General features: G+C 33.1%; 2 protein-coding genes across 4 annotated transcripts; both read left to right on the forward strand.

Annotated features, from left to right (window-relative positions):
• Positions 1 to 227: 227 nt before the first annotated feature.
• Positions 228 to 6,203, forward strand: LOC120256627 (4-coumarate--CoA ligase-like 1). The gene is made up of 6 exons (XM_039264293.1): positions 228 to 767; positions 1,273 to 1,869; positions 2,314 to 2,503; positions 2,591 to 2,736; positions 5,476 to 5,543; positions 5,892 to 6,203. Exons 1-6 carry the CDS (start codon positions 303 to 305, stop codon positions 6,130 to 6,132), a joined length of 1,707 nt encoding a protein of 568 aa, XP_039120227.1. The 5' UTR covers positions 228 to 302; the 3' UTR covers positions 6,133 to 6,203.
• Positions 6,204 to 12,818: 6,615 nt separating this feature from the next.
• Positions 12,819 to 19,896, forward strand: LOC120256624 (squamosa promoter-binding-like protein 12). 3 transcript variants are annotated; one of them, XM_039264291.1, is made up of 7 exons: positions 12,819 to 13,200; positions 14,118 to 14,924; positions 15,039 to 15,806; positions 16,054 to 16,190; positions 17,108 to 17,371; positions 18,652 to 19,015; positions 19,597 to 19,896. In XM_039264291.1, the coding sequence occupies exons 3-6, from the start codon at positions 15,139 to 15,141 to the stop codon at positions 18,978 to 18,980; spliced, it is 1,398 nt and encodes a 465-aa protein (XP_039120225.1). In that variant the 5' UTR covers positions 12,819 to 13,200; positions 14,118 to 14,924; positions 15,039 to 15,138; the 3' UTR covers positions 18,981 to 19,015; positions 19,597 to 19,896. The 3 variants fall into 3 exon arrangements, with proteins under 3 accessions (XP_039120225.1, XP_039120223.1, XP_039120224.1); XM_039264289.1 differs by having other exon boundaries at positions 14,118 to 15,806; XM_039264290.1 differs by having other exon boundaries at positions 12,819 to 13,158; positions 14,118 to 15,806.
• The last annotated feature ends 203 nt before the right edge of the window (positions 19,897 to 20,099 follow it).

Here is a 20,099-nt window from a genome sequence, read left to right on the forward strand (position 1 = left end):
CCATGCATGTTGCTCCAATTCAGCCATAACATAAACAAATATCCCCCCTAATAAGATGCAAATGATAATTATAGTTCTCCTTCATCCATCTGCATGACCCACCCATATTCCACCTACACTTCATTCAAGCACCCAACTCATGATCAAGTTAAGTACACACTATCCACCATTTGAATAAATTAACCCCCTCCCACCTGCATCAACCCAACTCAAAATCCATGATCCTGACCATAACCCCACCCAATTCCCATCCCATTCTCCCCCTCTTAAAACCTTTCTCCTCCCTCACTAAGAACAACACCATGCACCCCCTTACACTCAAAGACCCAAACATGAACACACTAAACCACTCACAACAGCAACAACAAGAACAAGAAGAGTACATCTTCAAAAGCAACAGTCCAGCAGTGTTAGTGCCGGAGAACACCACACTCCCGGACTTTGTTCTCAGAGATGCCGAACACTTCTCCGATAAGGTGGCATTGGTTGAAGTGATGACAGGGATGAAACTCACGTACGGTGAAGTGGCAAGAGAGACCAGGAGGTTTGCAAAGGCATTGAGGTCTTTGGGGCTGAGGAAAGGGCATGTGGTTGTGGTGGTGCTCCCTAATGTGGCTATCTATCCGGTGGTGGCTTTGGGCATCATGGCCGCCGGTGGTGTCTTCTCCGGTGCTAACCCTCTTGCTCTTGCTGTGGAGATACGTAAGCAAGTCTTGGACTCCAGTGCAAAGATACTTGTTACTAATGGCCTCACTTATGAGACTAAAGTGAGTTGCTTATTTACTTCACTAGCATTGTTCATCTCATTGTCCATGCATGTATATATGTTATCTCATTGTTCTCATTGTCCATGCATGTACGTATTTTTGGTAATTTTTTTAATCAAAATATATTTTTTATTTCATTCTAGCTATGTGTGTATAATGATAAACAGAAAGATTAGAATAAGTTAAAGTCAGAAATTTACTTTAATTAAATAGATACGCAAATTAATTCAATTCATCTACCGTAATCCCTTCTATTCAAAAATTCTGAAATTCATGTTTACCACTCTCAAATCTCATGAACAAATATGACAATATAAAAATGTCCACAATCATATACATCTTATAAATAATGTTAATTTGTTCTACCAATTAACTAGCTACATTAACCAAATAAACCTCTCAATTTATCTATATCCATTAACATCAGCAACATGAACAAAAACTCAAAAATCATACCCAAACATTCAATCACTAACCAAATGACTAACCACACATAAATGTGCAGGTAAAAGATTTCGGCATACCAGTAATAGTAATCGACAACGATAACACTGAACAATGCCATTCATCAGATGCAATACGGTGGACCAAGCTACTCGAAGCATCGGATCGAGCAGGAGGAAATTTTATAGATGAAAATGTCTTAGAATCTGATCTTTGCGCCCTTCCCTACTCTTCAGGCACCACAGGCATTTCCAAGGGGGTCATGCTCACCCACCGGAACCTGGTTTCCAGTCTATGCTCAACCCTCTCCAATGTAGGTCCTGAAATGGTTGGCCAAGTCACAACATTAGGACTCATGCCCTTCTTTCACATTTATGGCACCACTGGTATTTGTTGTGCTACCCTACGGAATAAGGGCAAGGTGGTTGTTATGGGCAGGTTTGAACCTAGACTTTTCATGCATGCCTTGATCACACATGAGGTTACCTTTGCTCCTATTGTGCCACCCATTATGCTTGCTATGGTTAATAATCCGGTGATTGATGAGTTTGATCTTCGGAAACTCAAGCTTAAGTCAGTCATGACTGCGGCTGCACCACTTGCCCCTCAGTTGCTTTCAGCTTTTGAAGCTAAGTTCCCGGGCGTCGTTGTTCAAGAGGTATTTACACGTACGTTACAGACTATCCTATATATTAATACGCTCAATCTAATAACTTAAAATCGTATCTATTTAGTTTTTGAATTAAAAAAAAGTAAACATATTAAAAAAAAAAGCCAATAATCTTTTGATTTATTGACATTAAAAAATGAGTTCAAACTTCAATTCACGTAATGCAAGTGTGTTGAGGTGTTAATTCTACATTTACGCACGCTTCTGACATAATTTATTTATATTTTATTAAATATATATATATATATATATATATATAAGGTATAAATCTATATAATTGGTAACCAACAAATATGTTGTTCTATATATTCAAATGGGATCAACCAAAAGATGAAACTTGAGCCATAGACTAATTCGGGAAAAATAAAAAATACAAAGAATAATTCAAGCATAAAAGGATTTTCTAATAATAATACTATTATCATATATCAGGCGTATGGACTTACAGAGCATAGTTGCATCACTTTGACACATGGAGATCCTAGTCACATTGCCAAGAGGAACTCAGTAGGACGAATACTTCCAAACATTGAAGTGAAATTCATTGACCCTGAAACAGGGCTCTCACTGCCAAGAAACACACATGGAGAAGTCTGTGTTCGGAGCCAATCTGTCATGCAAGGTATTATTTATATATATATATATATATATATATATATATTTAAGAACTTTAATCACATAAGCATTCATTAACTTTCTTTAATTAAAGGTTATCACAAGAACAAAGAAGAATCAGAAAGAATGATTGATGAAGAAGGGTGGCTCCACACTGGTGACATAGGATACATAGATGATGATGGGGATGTGTTCATTGTTGACCGGATAAAAGAACTCATCAAATACAAAGGGTTTCAGGTAAAATATAACTCAGTACATCAACCTTTATTTTTATCCAAATATATAAATATATATATATATACACACACACATATATGTGCATGAAGTCAGTGTCCAATATATCCATTTCTGCGAGTGCTGCTTTGCTTTCTGACAGCCTGCTTTACTTTTAAAAGATGAGTATGACTAGTGAAAACAGAAAGCGACCATCCATCTACCCTCCAATTAGTCCATTAATTGGTGCTTTGTCACTATCCAGTATGATATCCCAAGTGATGATCTACCTTGAAATGGTATCCTATGCTTACATATTATATCAGAAGGGTTTCACACGCAAATCCTCATAAATACTCATAATTTACATCCTTCTAAAACAAATTTAGAATTATATATATAAGATCGGTAGTTTAGGAACATCTCACAGTAGATGTCAGATGATAATCTGACGGCTATGATCATCATAAATAATATTAAAATATGTTTTACAGTGTTTTACAGTAATCATGGACAATAAAAATGTGTACCTTACTAATATAAACAAACAGCCGTTGAATAATAATTCAACAGTTGTAATTAAAATATTCCTAAAGAACAGTAATCTAATGACATACCTAGATTATCATTTTATATATATAATGTCCGATTCACCATATATATATATATGGAAAACATCATCTAAGTAAGTCCCTAGATTTGAAATCTAGGGACGTTTTAAATCTAAGCCGTTGGATCATCATCCGATGGTTGATTGATTATATAAACATTGTACACCTTTTTACTGTTCATGATCACTGTACAACGCTGTAGAACGCGGTTTCTATTGTTCATAATGATAAGAGCCGTCAGATTTTCATCCGATGGCTACTATGGACATCCCTAGATTTGAAATCTAGGGACGTCCCTAGATGATGGGTTCTCATATATATATATATATATATATATGGTGAATCGGGTATCGGGTATTATATAGAATTACACCTAATATGATTCAAAGAAAAATCTAGAAAAAAAAATTTAAGATGAAAATAGAAAGACAGACAAAAACACTTCTAGAAAAGTTTTGTCTTGAATATTATTCTTCTCATTATGTGCAAGTCATCTCACGGAATAATTTTTTTAGGATATAATATCTATTAATTAAGAGATAAGTTTGTACTTTTTTGCTTTCTTAAGAACTCAATTGAATCAGAAGGTATGGCAATGTATAATATTTTTTTTAAAATTAATTTTTAAAAATTTATTGATATTCAAAATTTAAAAAAAAAAATATTTATAATTTTAAGCAACCTCTTCTCATAGATGCATCTCAATGACTTTGAATTAAAGAGATGTGTAAACGTTCAGAAACAGTTGTTAAAAATATTTTGTTATTTTATTTTTATTTTTAAAACTTTATACAACATTGGGATCCGTGTTAACAACTTCATTGTTCATGATTTGACATTTTGACGTCCCACGTGGAGTAACCACACCCATATATGTATATATATATATAATATGATCATATGAGCCCAATTGATTAAATATTTGAAATTTCTTGTAAACACTTTATGTTTTTTATATGATTTGTTTTGCTATTTAAGTTATAATTATTTATAAATTAAAGTTATTTTTTAAAATTATATTCTCTATATAATTATTACATCCATGCATATCTAATAATGAAGATATTTGCATAATATGAATTCTCAAATATTTAAGTGAAGTAATGATTTAGTGGAATAATCCAGTATTCCCTGTCATGGGATTGTAGACGGAGGAATCTCAACTTTTTTTGGAGGCATACAAATAAGAAATTTCATGATGGTATATATATATATATATATATATATATATATATATATATATATATATAAGAGAAACATCATTTGGGGACGTTCATAGCAACGTCCCTAGATTTTAATAAGGATGAGAGAGGAACAAGAGGAAATCTAATATAAGCTTTTAATGTTTTCACTGTAGGTCTAGTAGAAATGAATTTTTACGGTTGAGATTGAGATTGATTCAGTCACTATTACAATGATGATTTATGGTTTAGATTAAAATATTGTGCATCTCATTTTTTTATTGTGCTATTATTTATAAGCATAGTAAAAATATGCATCTAAATAATCTCAGCCATTAATTCTGATCCGAGGGTCTATAGTCAATCTGCTTAGAATTGGTATATGTGGGCATACACAGAATATTCAGCCTTTTATATGTATATATGTATATATAAATGTTGACAAATGATGGGAGTCAAGACTCAATTTTTGAGGTAGAAATAATAAAATAAAATACTTGTTATTACATGGTATGTTAATTCAAATTATTTTTATGCTATAATGTATTATAACTTTATATTATACTATGCTAATGATTAACAAAATTAGTTTAAATGATAAAGATTTAACTCGGAGAAAAATCTATCATTTATAAAAGTCTCGATATTTCACATATAATTAATTTTAGATCATCGTAACTCATACAAAAATCAGTGAATCAAAGAATTAAAAAATATTAAGCTAATATATATATATATATATATTTATATCTTCATATAAGTGAGTTTTTCTTTCTAATATATATATATATATAGAGATATACACATATGGAGGATCTTATTTTTTAAATACTAATCTAATTCATAATTATTAAAAGCCCTATTTTAATAATAGAGTTACTGTTCTTTTCATTTTTTTAAAAAAATAATACTCAAGGTAATAATTTAAAGTGACCAGGAGATGAGTAACCTCATGGCATCTTTATTTTCAGGTGGCTCCTGCAGAGCTAGAAGACATACTACTTTCTCATCCTTCAGTTCAAGATGCTGCAGTCTTTGGGTAAGTACTTAAAATGCTTCTCATTTTTAGTCAGTCCTCAGAAGAAGAAAAAAAAAAAACTTTTTTTTAAATCTTAAAGTGGGAGAGAGAAAATTTGTTAATATTTTTACCGATCAACACTTAACTAAAAAGCCGTAGGTTTGATTTTCTCTCGATACATGGTTGAGTAAGGAATAATAAAAACTTTACATGTGTGTTGAAAATGACTTATCCACATTATTAAATGTATATATATATACACAAATAGCTAACAGATTAAAAATAATTTCTCATTGTGAGATTAAATTGAGCTAAGATAAAAACTAATAAAAAGCAATTTTTTTTGTTATTAATCTATTTTGGGTGCAGAATAACAGATGAGATGGCAGGGGAGATTCCAGTGGGTTGTGTTGTGATGAAGCAAAATGCAGAGGAGAGTGAAGAGGAGATAATGAATCATGTTGCCTCCAATGTGGCTTCCTACAAGAAGCTGAGAGTGTTGCACTTTGTGGATTCCATACCAAAATCACAATCTGGCAAAATCATGAGGAGGCTTTTAAAGGATCAATTCAATTCCTCAAGTATCATATCCCAACTCCACCAAATTTAATTGCCAATAAATAAAACAGCATTCTCAATGTAATAAACACTAATCATTGAAATAAATATCTTCTTGTCAGATTGCAATCCATTTGTTAATGTCTTCATTTTCTTGTTACTGTTTTTTAACAGTAAAAAAATTAAGATAAACAAAAGCATATAATTGATGGTGGGATTCATAATTGGGAAATGGAAAGTGAAATTATAAGTAAACAATAAGAATCAAGCCCCCACACATGCTGGCAACTAGTGATGGATGCTTTTAGGCTTCATTTCAATGCTTTGATGGGGGAACAGAGGCCAAGTTTGATGTGTCCCATTGTGTTAACTTTATGTGCTGCCATTACTTGATTATGATGTGACTTGACTATACATTTTTGTATTGTTTCTTAATCCTCTTTTTTTTTTTTTCTTTTTTTAATCTTTATCCTCATCCATTCATTTCCTTCTGTTACACAGCTTGTTCATGCTTTATAAGGACCAGTTTTCTCCAATTTAAATTTATGGAAATTTGGAAAGTCTAGGCCATATTAATTTCACTGGTATTGTTGAGGTGTACAACCTCCCAAAAATAAAATAAAAAAAAATTAAAATAAATGTTTAAAAGAAAATTATCTCAATGCTTCAAGACAGCAATGGAGTTAGGGATTATTTATTTATTTATTTTGGTTTGTTTAGACAAACATGATTAGAATATTTGGATGCATTTTTTAAGGTAAATTTTCTATAATATTTTTTTTATTAATTTACTCATCTCATAACAAGTGTCAAAACTCTAACTGTGAATTACATAAATTTTACTTAAATTTTTTCCCACCTCAAAACAAGTGTTAAAAATTCAATGGTAAACTATATAAACTTCACATTCTGTACTTTAATTAAGTTTTCTCCTTTTACTTATGAATGTTTTATAAACCATTATTTTTAATTCAATTTTGACAAAAATAATAAAAACCTTATAAAATAATAAAAATAATTTTAAAAAATTTAAATTCAAAATCACTTATTTATCTCACCAATCAACCATCATTTAGAGGTGTTTTTTTTTTTTCTCACAGAAGAATTTATTTTATAAATTAAATATTGGAAAAAAATAATGTAAACATTTTAAAAAACATATAATGCTTAGGGAGTAAGAAAAAAAAACCAATCCAAACTAGTGTCTGGTTTATAGTACAAATGCAGTTCCTTTATATTTACTGGTAAACACTTTGGAATTCCAAACATAGTAATGATTTTACTTTTATGACATTCATAGGATTTACACTCCATTTCAATCCTAATCACCCTTGAAATCTAGATATAAAAAAAAGTACATCCAAAAAATCAGGACTCCTTGATACTTAACTTTCATAGCATGCAACACAATGCCACTACCACAACTTCTAATTTTTCAAATCCAAAATGATAACAACCAATTGGAAGTTACCTTAAAAAGTCTTCAAACACTCATTTTCCAACATTCCAATTAAAACCTACTTAAGAATAATAATAATAATAATAAATTGTTTTCAATGATATCTTGTTTTGTCTTGAATCTTTTCCATAACTTTGTCCTTATAATTTTGATGGGATATTTTCCTACAAAGTTGAAATAGTGCATCTGCATCATTTATTCTGAATGATGAAATCAAAATCTTCATTCAACTAAATACAGGAGATCATACTTCTGAATTAGATAGGAAATAGTACATGTACATTGTATTTATGCAGTTGGTTGATTCAACCAATCAAAAATAAAAAAAAAGCTGAACTCTCTATCTGCACCTTGTACAAAATCTGCCCCTGTTTGTATCATCAATTATTGAAGATAAAAAGCAAAAGAAGAAGAATAGAAAATCAAATAAAATACATTCATCATCATAAAAAAATAAATTAATAAATAATAATAATAATAATAGTAATAATAACAATCAATGAATGAAAACATGTGTAAAAACGGAAAAAATTATATAGTCAAAATCTAGTTGAACTTTTGAATTGAAGAAAGCCAAAAGTACGTATTTGAAAGATTCGATGTAATTCAACTGAGTTTTATAAATAAAATTAAATAAAAATAATATATTAAAAATAAATTTAAAAAATTTAAAATAAATACACAAAAATATCAAAGTAAACAAGTCTATCCCATATGTGAAAACAAAAATTTATAACATCTAATAAAACGGCTGCAAAAACAATATTATATTATTGAAAATTAATTAAAAAAAATAACTACATTGAAAAAATTGTTTTAACCAAACCTACGTCAATCAATTTAGGTTGAATTATTCAAATCATACTATTCAACAACGGATATCAGTCTATAACAAAAAAAAAAAAAGTCTCATCCTATATTTAAAAACAAAATTTTATAACATCTAATAAAATGTACACAAAAACAATACTATTTTATTCAAACCCAATTGTCTTTTTTTAAGAAAACTATGTCAACCAAATCTGAGTCAATGTGTTCAAAGTTGAATGATTTAGATAACACAATTCAATAGCAGGTCTCAGTCTATACAATATGTTTTTTTTAAAAAAAAAGAGAATCATATACCTTTTCAGTGTCTGAGTTTGGTTTAACCCGGTCAGATAGGCCGATTCGTTGCTGGCTTACTACACACGTGAGGATTGAAAGAGGGTTTTGTTTGTTTGTTTGTACTTCTAATTTTTAAAAGTTGTTAATATTAGTTACATTGAAGTAATAATTGGGACAGGAATGAGGTCTAGGAAGCAAGAAACTCTTTTTTGATGAGAAAGAAAGAAAGATCTATTGGGAACTGTGGAATAATATCTCAAGAGTCCCAAAATTGATGTATTGCTATCTTTCTTTTTCTAAGTGCTGGTCGGCGGTCACTTTTCATTCTTTTAGACATTGTCGACACTGTCTACACTGTCTCAAACCAAACTTTACCTATGAGTACACATATTTATGGAATTTATTTATTATTATTAATTTTTTATAAAGATGACAACCACCAAATCAAAGATTATGTAAATACGGATATACACTAATTATAATGGTTTGAATGACATCCTAGGGATAAACCTCACTTGCTATGCAATCTGAGAGGAAGAACAGAATTATTTCTCACATAGAACTCTTACAGGAAACCAAGCACAATGCAAGTTGAGAAGCTCGAACTCAAGATCTCTCTCAATCATACTACACGGTAGATACGGCTGGGCTAGCCCACAGTTCCTTATAAGATTTATTTATTTAAATCTCATAAATTAAATGAATTTAATAAATAAACGAAATTTTATTTTTATTTTAAGTATATCTAATTTTGATATTTTTAAGTTTCACTATCACTTATTGATGATCTCTTAATTTATTAGCACCGAATTCCTTGTGTAATGTATTTGTATTTTATCGAAGAAGGGTTGAACCTCAGCTCAAGTATGATGAGAATATAAGTGTATTGAAATAGCAACTCTAAGTTTGTGCACACCTATCACATGTGGTTTATACATATTTTGTAAAAAAAATAAATATGTGCTAGTTTCGCCGATGTGGTTTATGGTTTAGAGAACACTCAAAACAAACAAGGAGACGCACAAGATTGGTAACCCAGTTCGGCGTCCACTTGCTTGCGCCTGGGGGGCTAAGCCTGGAGATAAACAATCCGCTAAAAAGGTGAAAATAAATGAGTACAAACATTTGTCACTCACTCTTCTAATAATAAAGATTACTATCATCTCTAGATTGTCTTAGTGCTCACACACTTTTCTCCTAAAGAGACACATCCAATCTCAGAGTAAGGTAGCTTATATAGACGACTCAACGCCCCAAATATAGCCCATACCTCTTTTGAAATCTTCGCGGCTACTAATTTAGAAAACTTCTAAAATTAGTTATTGCAATTCATGTTGTAATATGAATTGCAACATGGACCTGACTGCTGACTTGACTGAGTTCTAATAACGTTGCGAACGACCTCAAGACCCATCAACCTCCGGTCATGCTTAGTCCGAGTCGGTGCAGCCCGATCTCCCGATCCCAACTACCGGCAACTAGCCTACATCATCAGTTCCTCACCACGCAGTCCCCTCACAAGGGGAGCACGTCCTTTGTGCGTCTACATGAAACTTACCAAACTTGATTTTCAATTCACCCAAGTTTGACCTTCAAACCTTCCCAAAAATAGATCTTAAATCAATCATTGCAATCATGCCAACAATAGGCATGTCTTCAATTATATCTATTAAGATTCTTCAAATCATACCTTCAATAGCCTTCAATCATATCATTGATAGGTATTTCTTCAATTAAGCTCCATCTATATTTAGTCTCCAATCAAATCCCTCTAAATATGGTCTTGATATGATCTTGTCTTCAAATTGTAACACATTACTAAAAATAGCTTCTCCAAGATCTCTCAAGATATTTGCCTCCAATTCAAGACTCTTTGCCATGTCATCAAGTTTTGTTATGTCATCATTTATGTCACGTCATTAAGATTACCACGATATCTTGACTCGATGTTAAATTATGTCAATTATAATGTATTTGCACTAACAATATGTATCACTTGTATGCCGATAATGATTTAAAATTGACACTATCTATTTATTTATTTTGGTATTTTGAACGATTAAACACATATTGAGTTTAAAAAAAATATTTAATGTAACAGTAACACGGTGCCATTCTAATACTTTTATATTTATATATATAAATTATAAAAATATATTTCAACCTACCCTCACTTAGGGGTTGTTTGGTTACCTGCAACTAGCTGTAAGTAGCTGTAATGTAACTGGTTTTACATGTAAAAGACTGTTTGGTTTGCTGTGAAATCAGTTTTACATGTAAACAGTTTTGCAGTTTTGTGTACTTTTGCTGCATTTCAACTTACAGCAAAATTTGCTGTAAGTTGAAATGCATCAAAACATTTGGGCTAAAATCACCATTCTTCACTCTCCAAATTATGCATTAAAAAAAAATGAAAACTTACATGTAATCAATTGTTAAGATAATTAAACTTATACTTATTTATATTTTATTAAATTTATTTATTTTTATTTAAAATATACCAATTTGTATTTAATTTTAATTAAAAAAATATTTTTTTATATAAAATTAAAGAATTTTATATATTTTTAATTTAATAAAATTATTATTAAGTTAATTAATTAATTAATTTACATTAGTGTTGAGAGTAGAAGGGGAGAACTAAATTAATTATTTAGACTTAGTGTTTAATTATTTAAGTTTCTTAGTATTATTTGGCTTAGTTATTTGAGTTTCTGATTATTATTTTTAAATGTAATAAATACTTTATTAAATCATTTAATTAATTAAAAAATTAAATTAAATTAAATTAAATTAATTATTTTAATTTAAATTATTTTTTTAAAATGCATTAAATAATTAATAATAATACAATATATTGGGGGTAATTTTACCCCCTTTACTTACATGGTGACCATATCTTCTAACTTACATCAAACCAAACAAATTAAAAGTAATGCAGCATTTTCAGTTACAGCAAACCAAACAGCAGTGATGTAAATAGAAATACAGCATTTTCACTTACACTGTAATTTCACTTACATGTAATTTCACTTACAGACAACCAAACAGCCCCTTAACAACTTTCCATTTTCAAGTAATCAGTTCAATTTCTTTTTTTGTGTTTTATTTATTATTATTGGTATTATTATCACTTCAAATCAAACATCAAAACAGTGGCTGTTGCTTCAGCCTTGTGTTATCACCTCAAAGTACAGTGAGAAAGGATAAGGGTTGCTATCTCCCTGTCCCTCAACCATTGTGCTTTTTTTGGCCATAAAGTTCCCAACAATCACACACCTGCTTTTTCTGTTTTTATATTATTCCAAACTTATATACATATATTAATATATATATATATAATAAAAAATCATATAAATCAATGAACAAATAAAATAATTGTCACTCATGTTTTGATTTATTGGTATTGATTTTTTAACACAAAATATTAAAAAAAAAAAAGATGCATTACAGGGTTAACTCCACACTTGCACATAAGAAATTTATTAGTATTAAATTTTTTGTGTTACATATTCATATTATTTATTTTTTTGAAAAATTATATTTTATAATTTAACTCACGCAGGAGAAGGTGCATATGTATTTATAGATTAACTCTATATTTATGCACATATCTGATAAAAATAACAAACACCGTCTGTGCGACATCTATCTCCCTCTTGTATAATACTCCTTCTATTTCTTTTTATCTGTTACAAATCCACTGTCATTTTTTAACATTGAAAATTATTTATTATTTTTGCCCCAAATTACCTTTAATACACTATTTAATTTTTTTTTTGGAATTAAATATGAGAGAGAAATGTGAAGATATAAAATAAAAATAATTTTGAAAAAATAATTATTTTTTTATAAAATTTTATGAAATAATTAATTTTTTTTGTTTGTGAGATTCGGTTAACCAAAAAGGATTGGAAGGAGTATATATTTATTATTCAATAGTTATATATATATATATATGAGTATCCATCATCTACGAAAGTTTATGAATTCGTATCAACACTTACATTTTAATCCAATGGTTATGCATTGTAAACAGTATCACTGTACTTATGAAAAAGTTAATCCAACCCTAGTGAACCCAATTAAATTCTAATTGCGTATGTTCTACCCATATTCTATATATATATATATATATATATATATGTGTGAATGTATATATTGCATTTGAAGGAGAAAACCGGGAGGTGACCGGAATCGGGATGGAAACACGTGTGGCGCACGTTCTTGGAGTGAGTGGTATTTCCGTAATAAAGAGAAAGTAGCTCTCTCCTCTCCTCTCGTTTTTCTTGTTTGAATTCACGAGCGAGGAAAGAAACAAACCCCTGTCGTTCGTTGTTATCCCTCTCTCAGATCTCTAGCTGTTAGGGCGCGAGAAGTGGAGGGTTTTGGTTCGTGCGGCGGCCGTCGATTGCCTCCACACTTCGTGAATCTACGGCTCGGAGATGGATTGTAGCATCGGTCGCAGGGTGCAGCGGCAGTGCTGGAGATAGAGCGGAGACACAGACGCTGGTGAGATCTGATTGCCAGCACATGATTCAATCACTGGCACTAGTATTCTCTCTCTCTCTCTCTCTCTCTCTCTCTCTCTCTCTTTCTTTCTCTGTGTGTGTGTGTGTGTTGGCTCTATAATCCTAGTTTTAATAAATGAGGATATTGAATGGAACAACCGGTCTAAAAGTGCTAAGCTTTGATGATTGGCGAATGTTTCTTTTTCTTTTTGTTTTTGTTTTTGATCTTTATTGGTATAATTGCAAAGAAAAGGAGCTCATGTAGAGCTTTATTCGCGTGGTTTTTTCTCAGAAATAGGCGTAATCTGGATCGTGGACATTTACCTAATGTGGTAAAAGGTGAAAGTTTTTACCAAAACCCGGGGCTGTGTTATTGTCGCGTTTTTTTTTTTGTTATATATTTTTTGATAATTAGGCGACAAGAGTCTTTATATAAAGAGTTAGAGATGTGAACATTAAAGAGTTAGAGATGGGAACAGATATGGAGGTAATGGTAATGTCTCACTTGTCCTTTCACTTTATACGAGTTTAGGGTTCGATATATATCCTTTCAAAAATAAACATATGTTATTAGGTCAATAGGCCGGTGTTCTTCTCGCTCTCTTCAACTCTTCAGCTGAAAAGGTGTAAAAACTAAATGGTAAAAGCGCGGCCTTTGTCGTCTCTTTGTTTGGTATCGGGTCAAAGATTCGATCTTTACCTTTTTTTTTTTTTTGCAGACTAAATTCGACGTGGTCTCATTATTCATGCTTTGTTTTATTTCTTTAATTTTTCATTTTTGGGGTTTTGGATGATGATAAAAAGAGGATTTTTAGGGTTCGAGTCGTGTGCGTGTGCGTTGGCCTGTGAAGACATAATAATAGGGTTTGCAATAATTGATAGAGTATATTTTGACTTTTTCTTTATTCTAATTTTTATTTGCATATTTTTTATTTTTATTTTTTTCTTGATTGGCATCAGGAATAGGAACAGGAACAGGAAACAGATTGTTCTTTGCTTGGTGCTAACGATAGGAATGGTGGGCTGAAGGCGAGATCGAGTTCATGCTTGGTGTTAGTGCAAAAAAAAAGCAGAGATCTTAATCATATGGTCAGGGTTCGTTGGGAGGCATTTTGTCGCCATCCCATTGACATTTTGTTTTGTGGTCTCTATTGTTGTTGAGTCTGAAAGGGTGCGCATGTGGTGCAACAGTGGGATTTGATGTACATGTGAAAAAAGCTCAGTAATTTTTTAGAGTTAAATTGTAAAATAGGATCAAGTGTGGACTTGTGGATGAGAAGAGGGAGCCGGTCAGTCGGTAGAGTGAGATAGAGAAAGAAAAGAAAGGTTCAGATAGAGACACGAAGAGAGCGCGGATGCAAGCAGGAGTTGGTTTGCTTTGATTACTGGAGATGGGGGGCCTGGTGTAGAGATTTTCATTTGTGAGTCAGTAGTGGATGGATATGGAGGTGTTGCTCTTGTCGAATCTTGAGATCAAGGTTTCATCTGTTGTGGTCTGGTTGAAATGGAATGAAACGGAGGCAAAGGGAGTGAGGTTTATTTTTGTTTAGGGCTATGCGTTCTGTCAACTCCATGGCTTCGGGTGGATGCTCCTGAAACCATTAGTACTTCTAGTTCTAGGTTTTTCTCTTCTATAGTGAAAATCCCAGCGCCTGTTTGTTCTGGATTTGGGGACAGGGATTTTAGTCTGCTCTTGCCAAGGAGACACTCAAGGGTTTTGCTGCTTCTAATGCAAATATTGTTTGTCTTGATGCTTTCTTTCAGCAGGTACTCTATCAGCCTAACATCAGTCTTATTGTCTACTCTTGGCCTTGTCTCTGTGATCAATTTGATCTCGTAGCTAGAATTTTCCTGATTGTTGTCAATTGGATCTTGTCATAGAGCTTGTGTCCTTTTATACTCTCTCTGGTCTGATTTGGAAGAAAAGAGTGATTTCTTGATCTATGCAAAGAACAGTTCATGAGATTCTTTAGAGAAGGGTATGGATTGGAATGCAAGGACTCCCCCTCCATGGGATTGGGAAAGTCTGGCATTGTTCAGCGGGAAAATAAGTGAACTTCCTAAAGGAGAACAAGAGTCTCAGTGGAGGATTGATGGGATTGGTAATGGATCTGTCTATTCATCTGGTGTTGGTGCTTGCTCTGGATCTGAATTTTTCAATGGTTGTTCACCCAAAAGTTCCTTCTCGGCTTCCAATGATTCTTCATCAAAAAAATCTGTGATGAAAGTACCCGGCCTCAATTCACTGGGTGCTGATGGGTTTTCTCAGAATATTAGCAAGAAAGGAGAATTGACAAGGGTGGATGACACCGGGAATTCTCCAGATGTGGTACCTGCAGTTGGCCCTAATGAGCAAATGATTGGCCTGAAGCTTGGGAAGAGGACTTACTTTGAGGATGTCTGCGCAGGGAGCAATACTAAGAGTGCCTCATCTTCAGCTTCTGTGACCCCATCTTCCACGTCGGTAAAGAAGCCAAAGGTGTCACAACAGGGCACACAAGCTTCTTACTGTCAAGTTGAAGGCTGTAATATAGACCTCTCTGGAGCTAAAGACTACCATCGTAAGCACAGAGTCTGTGAGAACCATTCCAAATGCCCCAAGGTCATTGTTTCTGGTCTGGAGCGCCGGTTTTGCCAACAGTGCAGCAGGTGCCTTTTTCTTTATTTGCTTTGATGCTGATTGCTTAACACATCTTTTGTGCTTTGCTTCTGAGTAAGAGGATTGTTTACCTGGATGATAAGACAAGCTAGGTAGCAGTATTTTTTACTGCAATGTATAGTTGATTTGCTATTCATGATACCCGCATGTGATTATTGCATGATGGTACAGTTTTCCTTTTACCAACTAGTAGAGCTGATATTGCACTTTTGACAATTTTCTTTTACCATGCACAAGGTTCCATGATCTCTCTGAGTTTGATCAGAAGAAGCGAAGCTGCAGGAGGCGACTTTCTGACCACAATGCACGCCGTCGCAAGCCACAACCAGAAACAATTTCTTTTAATTCTGCGAGGCTTGCTTCATCATTTTATGGTATTGGCCAAACATTTATAAACTTAAACTTGTGAATTGTAAAAACATGTCCTATACTGGTATTTACACATTTCCTCCATCCAGAGGTGTAGTTTGCTAACATATTTTAGTCAATCATATAGCCATTCCAAGAACTGGAGTAGTGATATCAACTTTTCGTGATATAATGGTTCTAGACTTCTAGTTCTTCCATATCTACAGCAATGAACTGTACTTCTGTCATTTTTTACTTTTGTTTATGCTCTTTGCTAAGATATCTCATAGCCTTTCTGAGAACTACAATAAGGATTAACAATAAGGATTAAGGATATTGACCTTTGTGGTTTAGTGGTTCTAGGTGGGGTGTATATACGGTGATGAACTGCATTTTCTTTCTATTTTTACCTTTGTTTGTGCAGTTTGCTTAGATATTTTAATTAAAATCTTAGTCTTTCAAAGAACTAACAAGTTTGGTGGTTTATTGATTTTGTTAGGCATATTGATGGGGATGACTGTATTTCCTATCGATTTTTACTGTTGTTTATGTCAGAAAGGAAGCAGTGTAACTGCGGTTAAGCATGGACATTGTTTATGAATATACCATTAACATATTGGTGTCCTTTTCTTTATTTTTGTCATTTTTTGCTGTTAGAGTTCACCTCATTTAATATGTTTGCTCCTAGTGTCTTTTAAGAAGATAGCTTTGCAATTTTGCTTCACTAAATGCTGTACTCCATCTTCTGTGTTTCCAATATAAAAATCTTGGTTCTGAAAATCTGATGAACCAATGGCATGGAACCTTGCATTATAGTTAGAGATAGACATGCACTCATTCTAGAAAGGTACTGTTTACTGTATCTTGTCATTGAATGCTAAGGCAAAAGTCTTTTTGTATATAATGGGAGTGAAACTTATTTTGGTGGTATTTTTTGTTGCAGATGACCGGCACCAGATGAACCTTCTTGTAAACAGAGTTCCATTTGGTCACACAAGGCCCAATATGAATTCCACATGGGATGCCTCATGGGACTTCAAGCTTATGCAAACAAGAGGATCTTGGATTAAGTCAACAAAACCAGGAGTGTTTGATGGACAGCTGGGTTTATCTAGTGGTGGCCTTTCAAATACTAATTCCTCACTCCGTAGTGACTTAGACAGGCTCTTGCCTTTCAAGGGCACCACTGCCGAAGTTCTCAATCAAGGTAGTATTCCTGATCACTTGTCTCCTCATGGTGGATGTTTACTCCTGTCACCTATATTTGCTTAATAAACTTACAACCAAGATACAGAATTTAACTACTTTTAGAATTCTGAGCATTCACTTGAGGGTAGCTTGATCTGTTAGTTTTGTTTAGTTACCTCTGCATGTTAAATTTCTGTTCTTGCATTTGCATTTTAAACTGGAGAACTGCACAAGCTTTTCTGATATAGGTCAGATTCTTAATCGATACTGTGCAGCAAATGATTTCTATTTCTCTACCGATGTGACTATATTCATGCCCCAAACTAAAGATTCATGTCATTATGAAACATTCCTAAATATCTGTGACGGGCTACTGCCTATCTTGAACCTTTGCTATGCATCCAAGAATATTCAGAATAAAAGAAAGTGAACCAAGATCTGATCCCCAGAGTGTGATTATGTAAAAAGTGGACAAATGAAATGCTTGTATGGCTATTTTATACAATGACCTTATATGCGATGGACACTTATTGCTCGATCTTGGAGTATAACATAACTTGCTTCTTTTCCTGAAATTCAAGCTTTGACTCTAACAAAGTAGACCTTTCATTTCATGACTTAGGTTCAGATATTCAACTTATCCTCCTGATATACCAATGATTATGATTTTACATCAAAGCGCTGTCTTTGGGACCTTGGGTCACTGATATGGAGTCATTGGGGTTGTATGTTAAATCTTTTTTAACCAATTTTAATTTAGCGTGGTTTAAAATTGTTAAGAGGTTTATCACTTGCTCAAGACTTGGCAGCATGTGCATCTCTTGCTCCTATCACTATGAATGTGGCTATAGTTCTTCATCAAGGGGCATAATAAAAAACCATTGTACATGTTTACCACACATAAATTTCCCCTTCAGATATGACAGTGAATCAGTGATTCGCAATTGATTGACGTTTTGCGATCAATACACTTTAAAAACTATCTTGGAAAGGGATTTCTCTGTAATCTCTCTATTAATCTTGTTTGTATGTCATGTGGTTGATGTATGTTATACTCAAGAGTCAAGACCACTTCTATCATTTCTATCTTGTTACCTTGTTCATGGGCAAATAAAATTCATCAGTGTGTATCCTGATTGTAGTTACCAGGCGCACTGAGATGAATATACACTTATGTCAATATACCACTGTTTCCTATCTCCTGCTGCACGATTTCATTGATATTCAAAAGCACGGAAAAACCAAGTCATTCAATAGATCAAACAAATAATTATGTTCTTCATCAATGATATTTTTCAGGTCTGGAAGCATCTGCTGCTGCCTCCAACTTGGATGGAGCACCGGATCTTCGGCGTGCTCTCTCTCTTCTGTCAACTGATACGTGGGGTTCAGCTGAGCCTGGTCTCACTTCTCTTGTACCTGTGGTGGACAAGAGCCAGACCAAAGGTGGCCTGCCAGCCATGCAAGTGATGAGCTCTGCCTCAGATTTATGGAAGGACGAACAACCCCTCGATCAGCAAGCAAGAGTGCTGCCATTTAACTTGCACAGTAATGGTAGCCAATTTCAGGAGTTTCAGCTTAAAGCACCCTACGAGGCTGCTTTCTTTGATTCCGACCATATCCATTGACTGCATTATATCAGTCAATCACCTTTGAAAGTGTGGTAAGTTTTAACTTTTTTGCCAAGTATCTCTTTATTCATTCCATTATCTTAATTTCTTGTTTCTACTGTTTTCAGTCCTTGCCATTAGTGTTGAGCTTATTATGTGCATTCGGACAAAATAGAACACTTGGCTTTGAAACAAAGTGAGGAACTTGGGATATTAATTTTCTCTCTAGTTACCAACCCTCATGAAAAGCTTTGGAATTACTTATCACTGTTTTGCATGTCAAAATAATTGCCATTACTCGAAACCTTTTAAAAACTGTAATAAAAAAAGTGCTTATACTGATGAAATTTGTGGTTTTTGAAAAGTGGCTAATGAGAAATTTTCTATGCATGTTTTTCTGTTTTGCATATCAATATAATTACCATTACTTGGAACCTTTTGACAACTGTAAAGCTTTTCCCAACCGTGATTGGTAATAAGCAAGATTCCTATAAGACAATCAACCCATTTTCATGGATCAAACCCTCAGGATTTTGACATTCTTGGTTGTATTTTATTTTACTTTGTTTTTAAGTAGCAATAAATATTACTGTTTGACATTCGTGATTGTTCTTATTTTATTTTTGAATGGCAGGCTGCTGATGGATAATAGGAATGGCTGCAAAACCAGCGTACTTGTGTAATTTACTACCAGTTGCTCATACAGCTGCATGATGATGATGGACCTTATGATCAAGAGGCTATAGCCTTAAGATCACAGTCATCTTCTTTTTTGTTTTTTAAGATTTATGTTTGGAACATTCACTCCTGTTTAACCTGCTTTGTACCATGGGTGGCACTCCATGAGTAGAACCACAAGACATTGTTTTAGACTCGAATAAAATAGCAGGCACTTTGACGTTAAAAATTGCCTCGGGGCACTTGATTTGGGTAATTTAATTTATGCAGGCGTGTGTGTGTGAATGACGTGCAAATTTGTTTTTTCAATCATGCATGATTGACGGTTGCTCCATGATGATGATGATAAGTGTATGTAAATTCAGTTTGAGATACATTTTGATTTGCCCACTGCTTTTCTTGTTCTGTGTTTAAAGTTGTCCCATCTCCACAATTTTTTTTATTTTTTAATAAGATGAG

The sequence above is a fragment of the Dioscorea cayenensis genome, unplaced genomic scaffold (assembly GCF_009730915.1).
Source record: "Dioscorea cayenensis subsp. rotundata cultivar TDr96_F1 unplaced genomic scaffold, TDr96_F1_v2_PseudoChromosome.rev07_lg8_w22 25.fasta BLBR01001548.1, whole genome shotgun sequence".
Classification (NCBI taxonomy): Eukaryota; Viridiplantae; Streptophyta; class Magnoliopsida; order Dioscoreales; family Dioscoreaceae; genus Dioscorea; species Dioscorea cayenensis.

What these genes read in the sequence shown, in the direction of transcription:
- LOC120256627 (XM_039264293.1), top strand. Translation starts at nt 303, where the DNA reads ATGCACCCCCTTACACTCAAAGACCCAAACATGAACACACTAAACCAC. An exon ending in CGGGCGTCGTTGTTCAAGAG is followed by an intron (nt 1,870 to 2,313) that starts GTATTTACACGT and finishes ATCATATATCAG; the next exon opens with GCGTATGGACTTACAGAGCA. An exon ending in GAGCCAATCTGTCATGCAAG is followed by an intron (nt 2,504 to 2,590) that starts GTATTATTTATA and finishes CTTTAATTAAAG; the next exon opens with GTTATCACAAGAACAAAGAA.
- LOC120256624 (XM_039264289.1), top strand. Translation starts at nt 15,139, where the DNA reads ATGGATTGGAATGCAAGGACTCCCCCTCCATGGGATTGGGAAAGTCTG. An exon ending in TTTTGCCAACAGTGCAGCAG is followed by an intron (nt 15,807 to 16,053) that starts GTGCCTTTTTCT and finishes ACCATGCACAAG; the next exon opens with GTTCCATGATCTCTCTGAGT. An exon ending in TGCCGAAGTTCTCAATCAAG is followed by an intron (nt 17,372 to 18,651) that starts GTAGTATTCCTG and finishes GATATTTTTCAG; the next exon opens with GTCTGGAAGCATCTGCTGCT.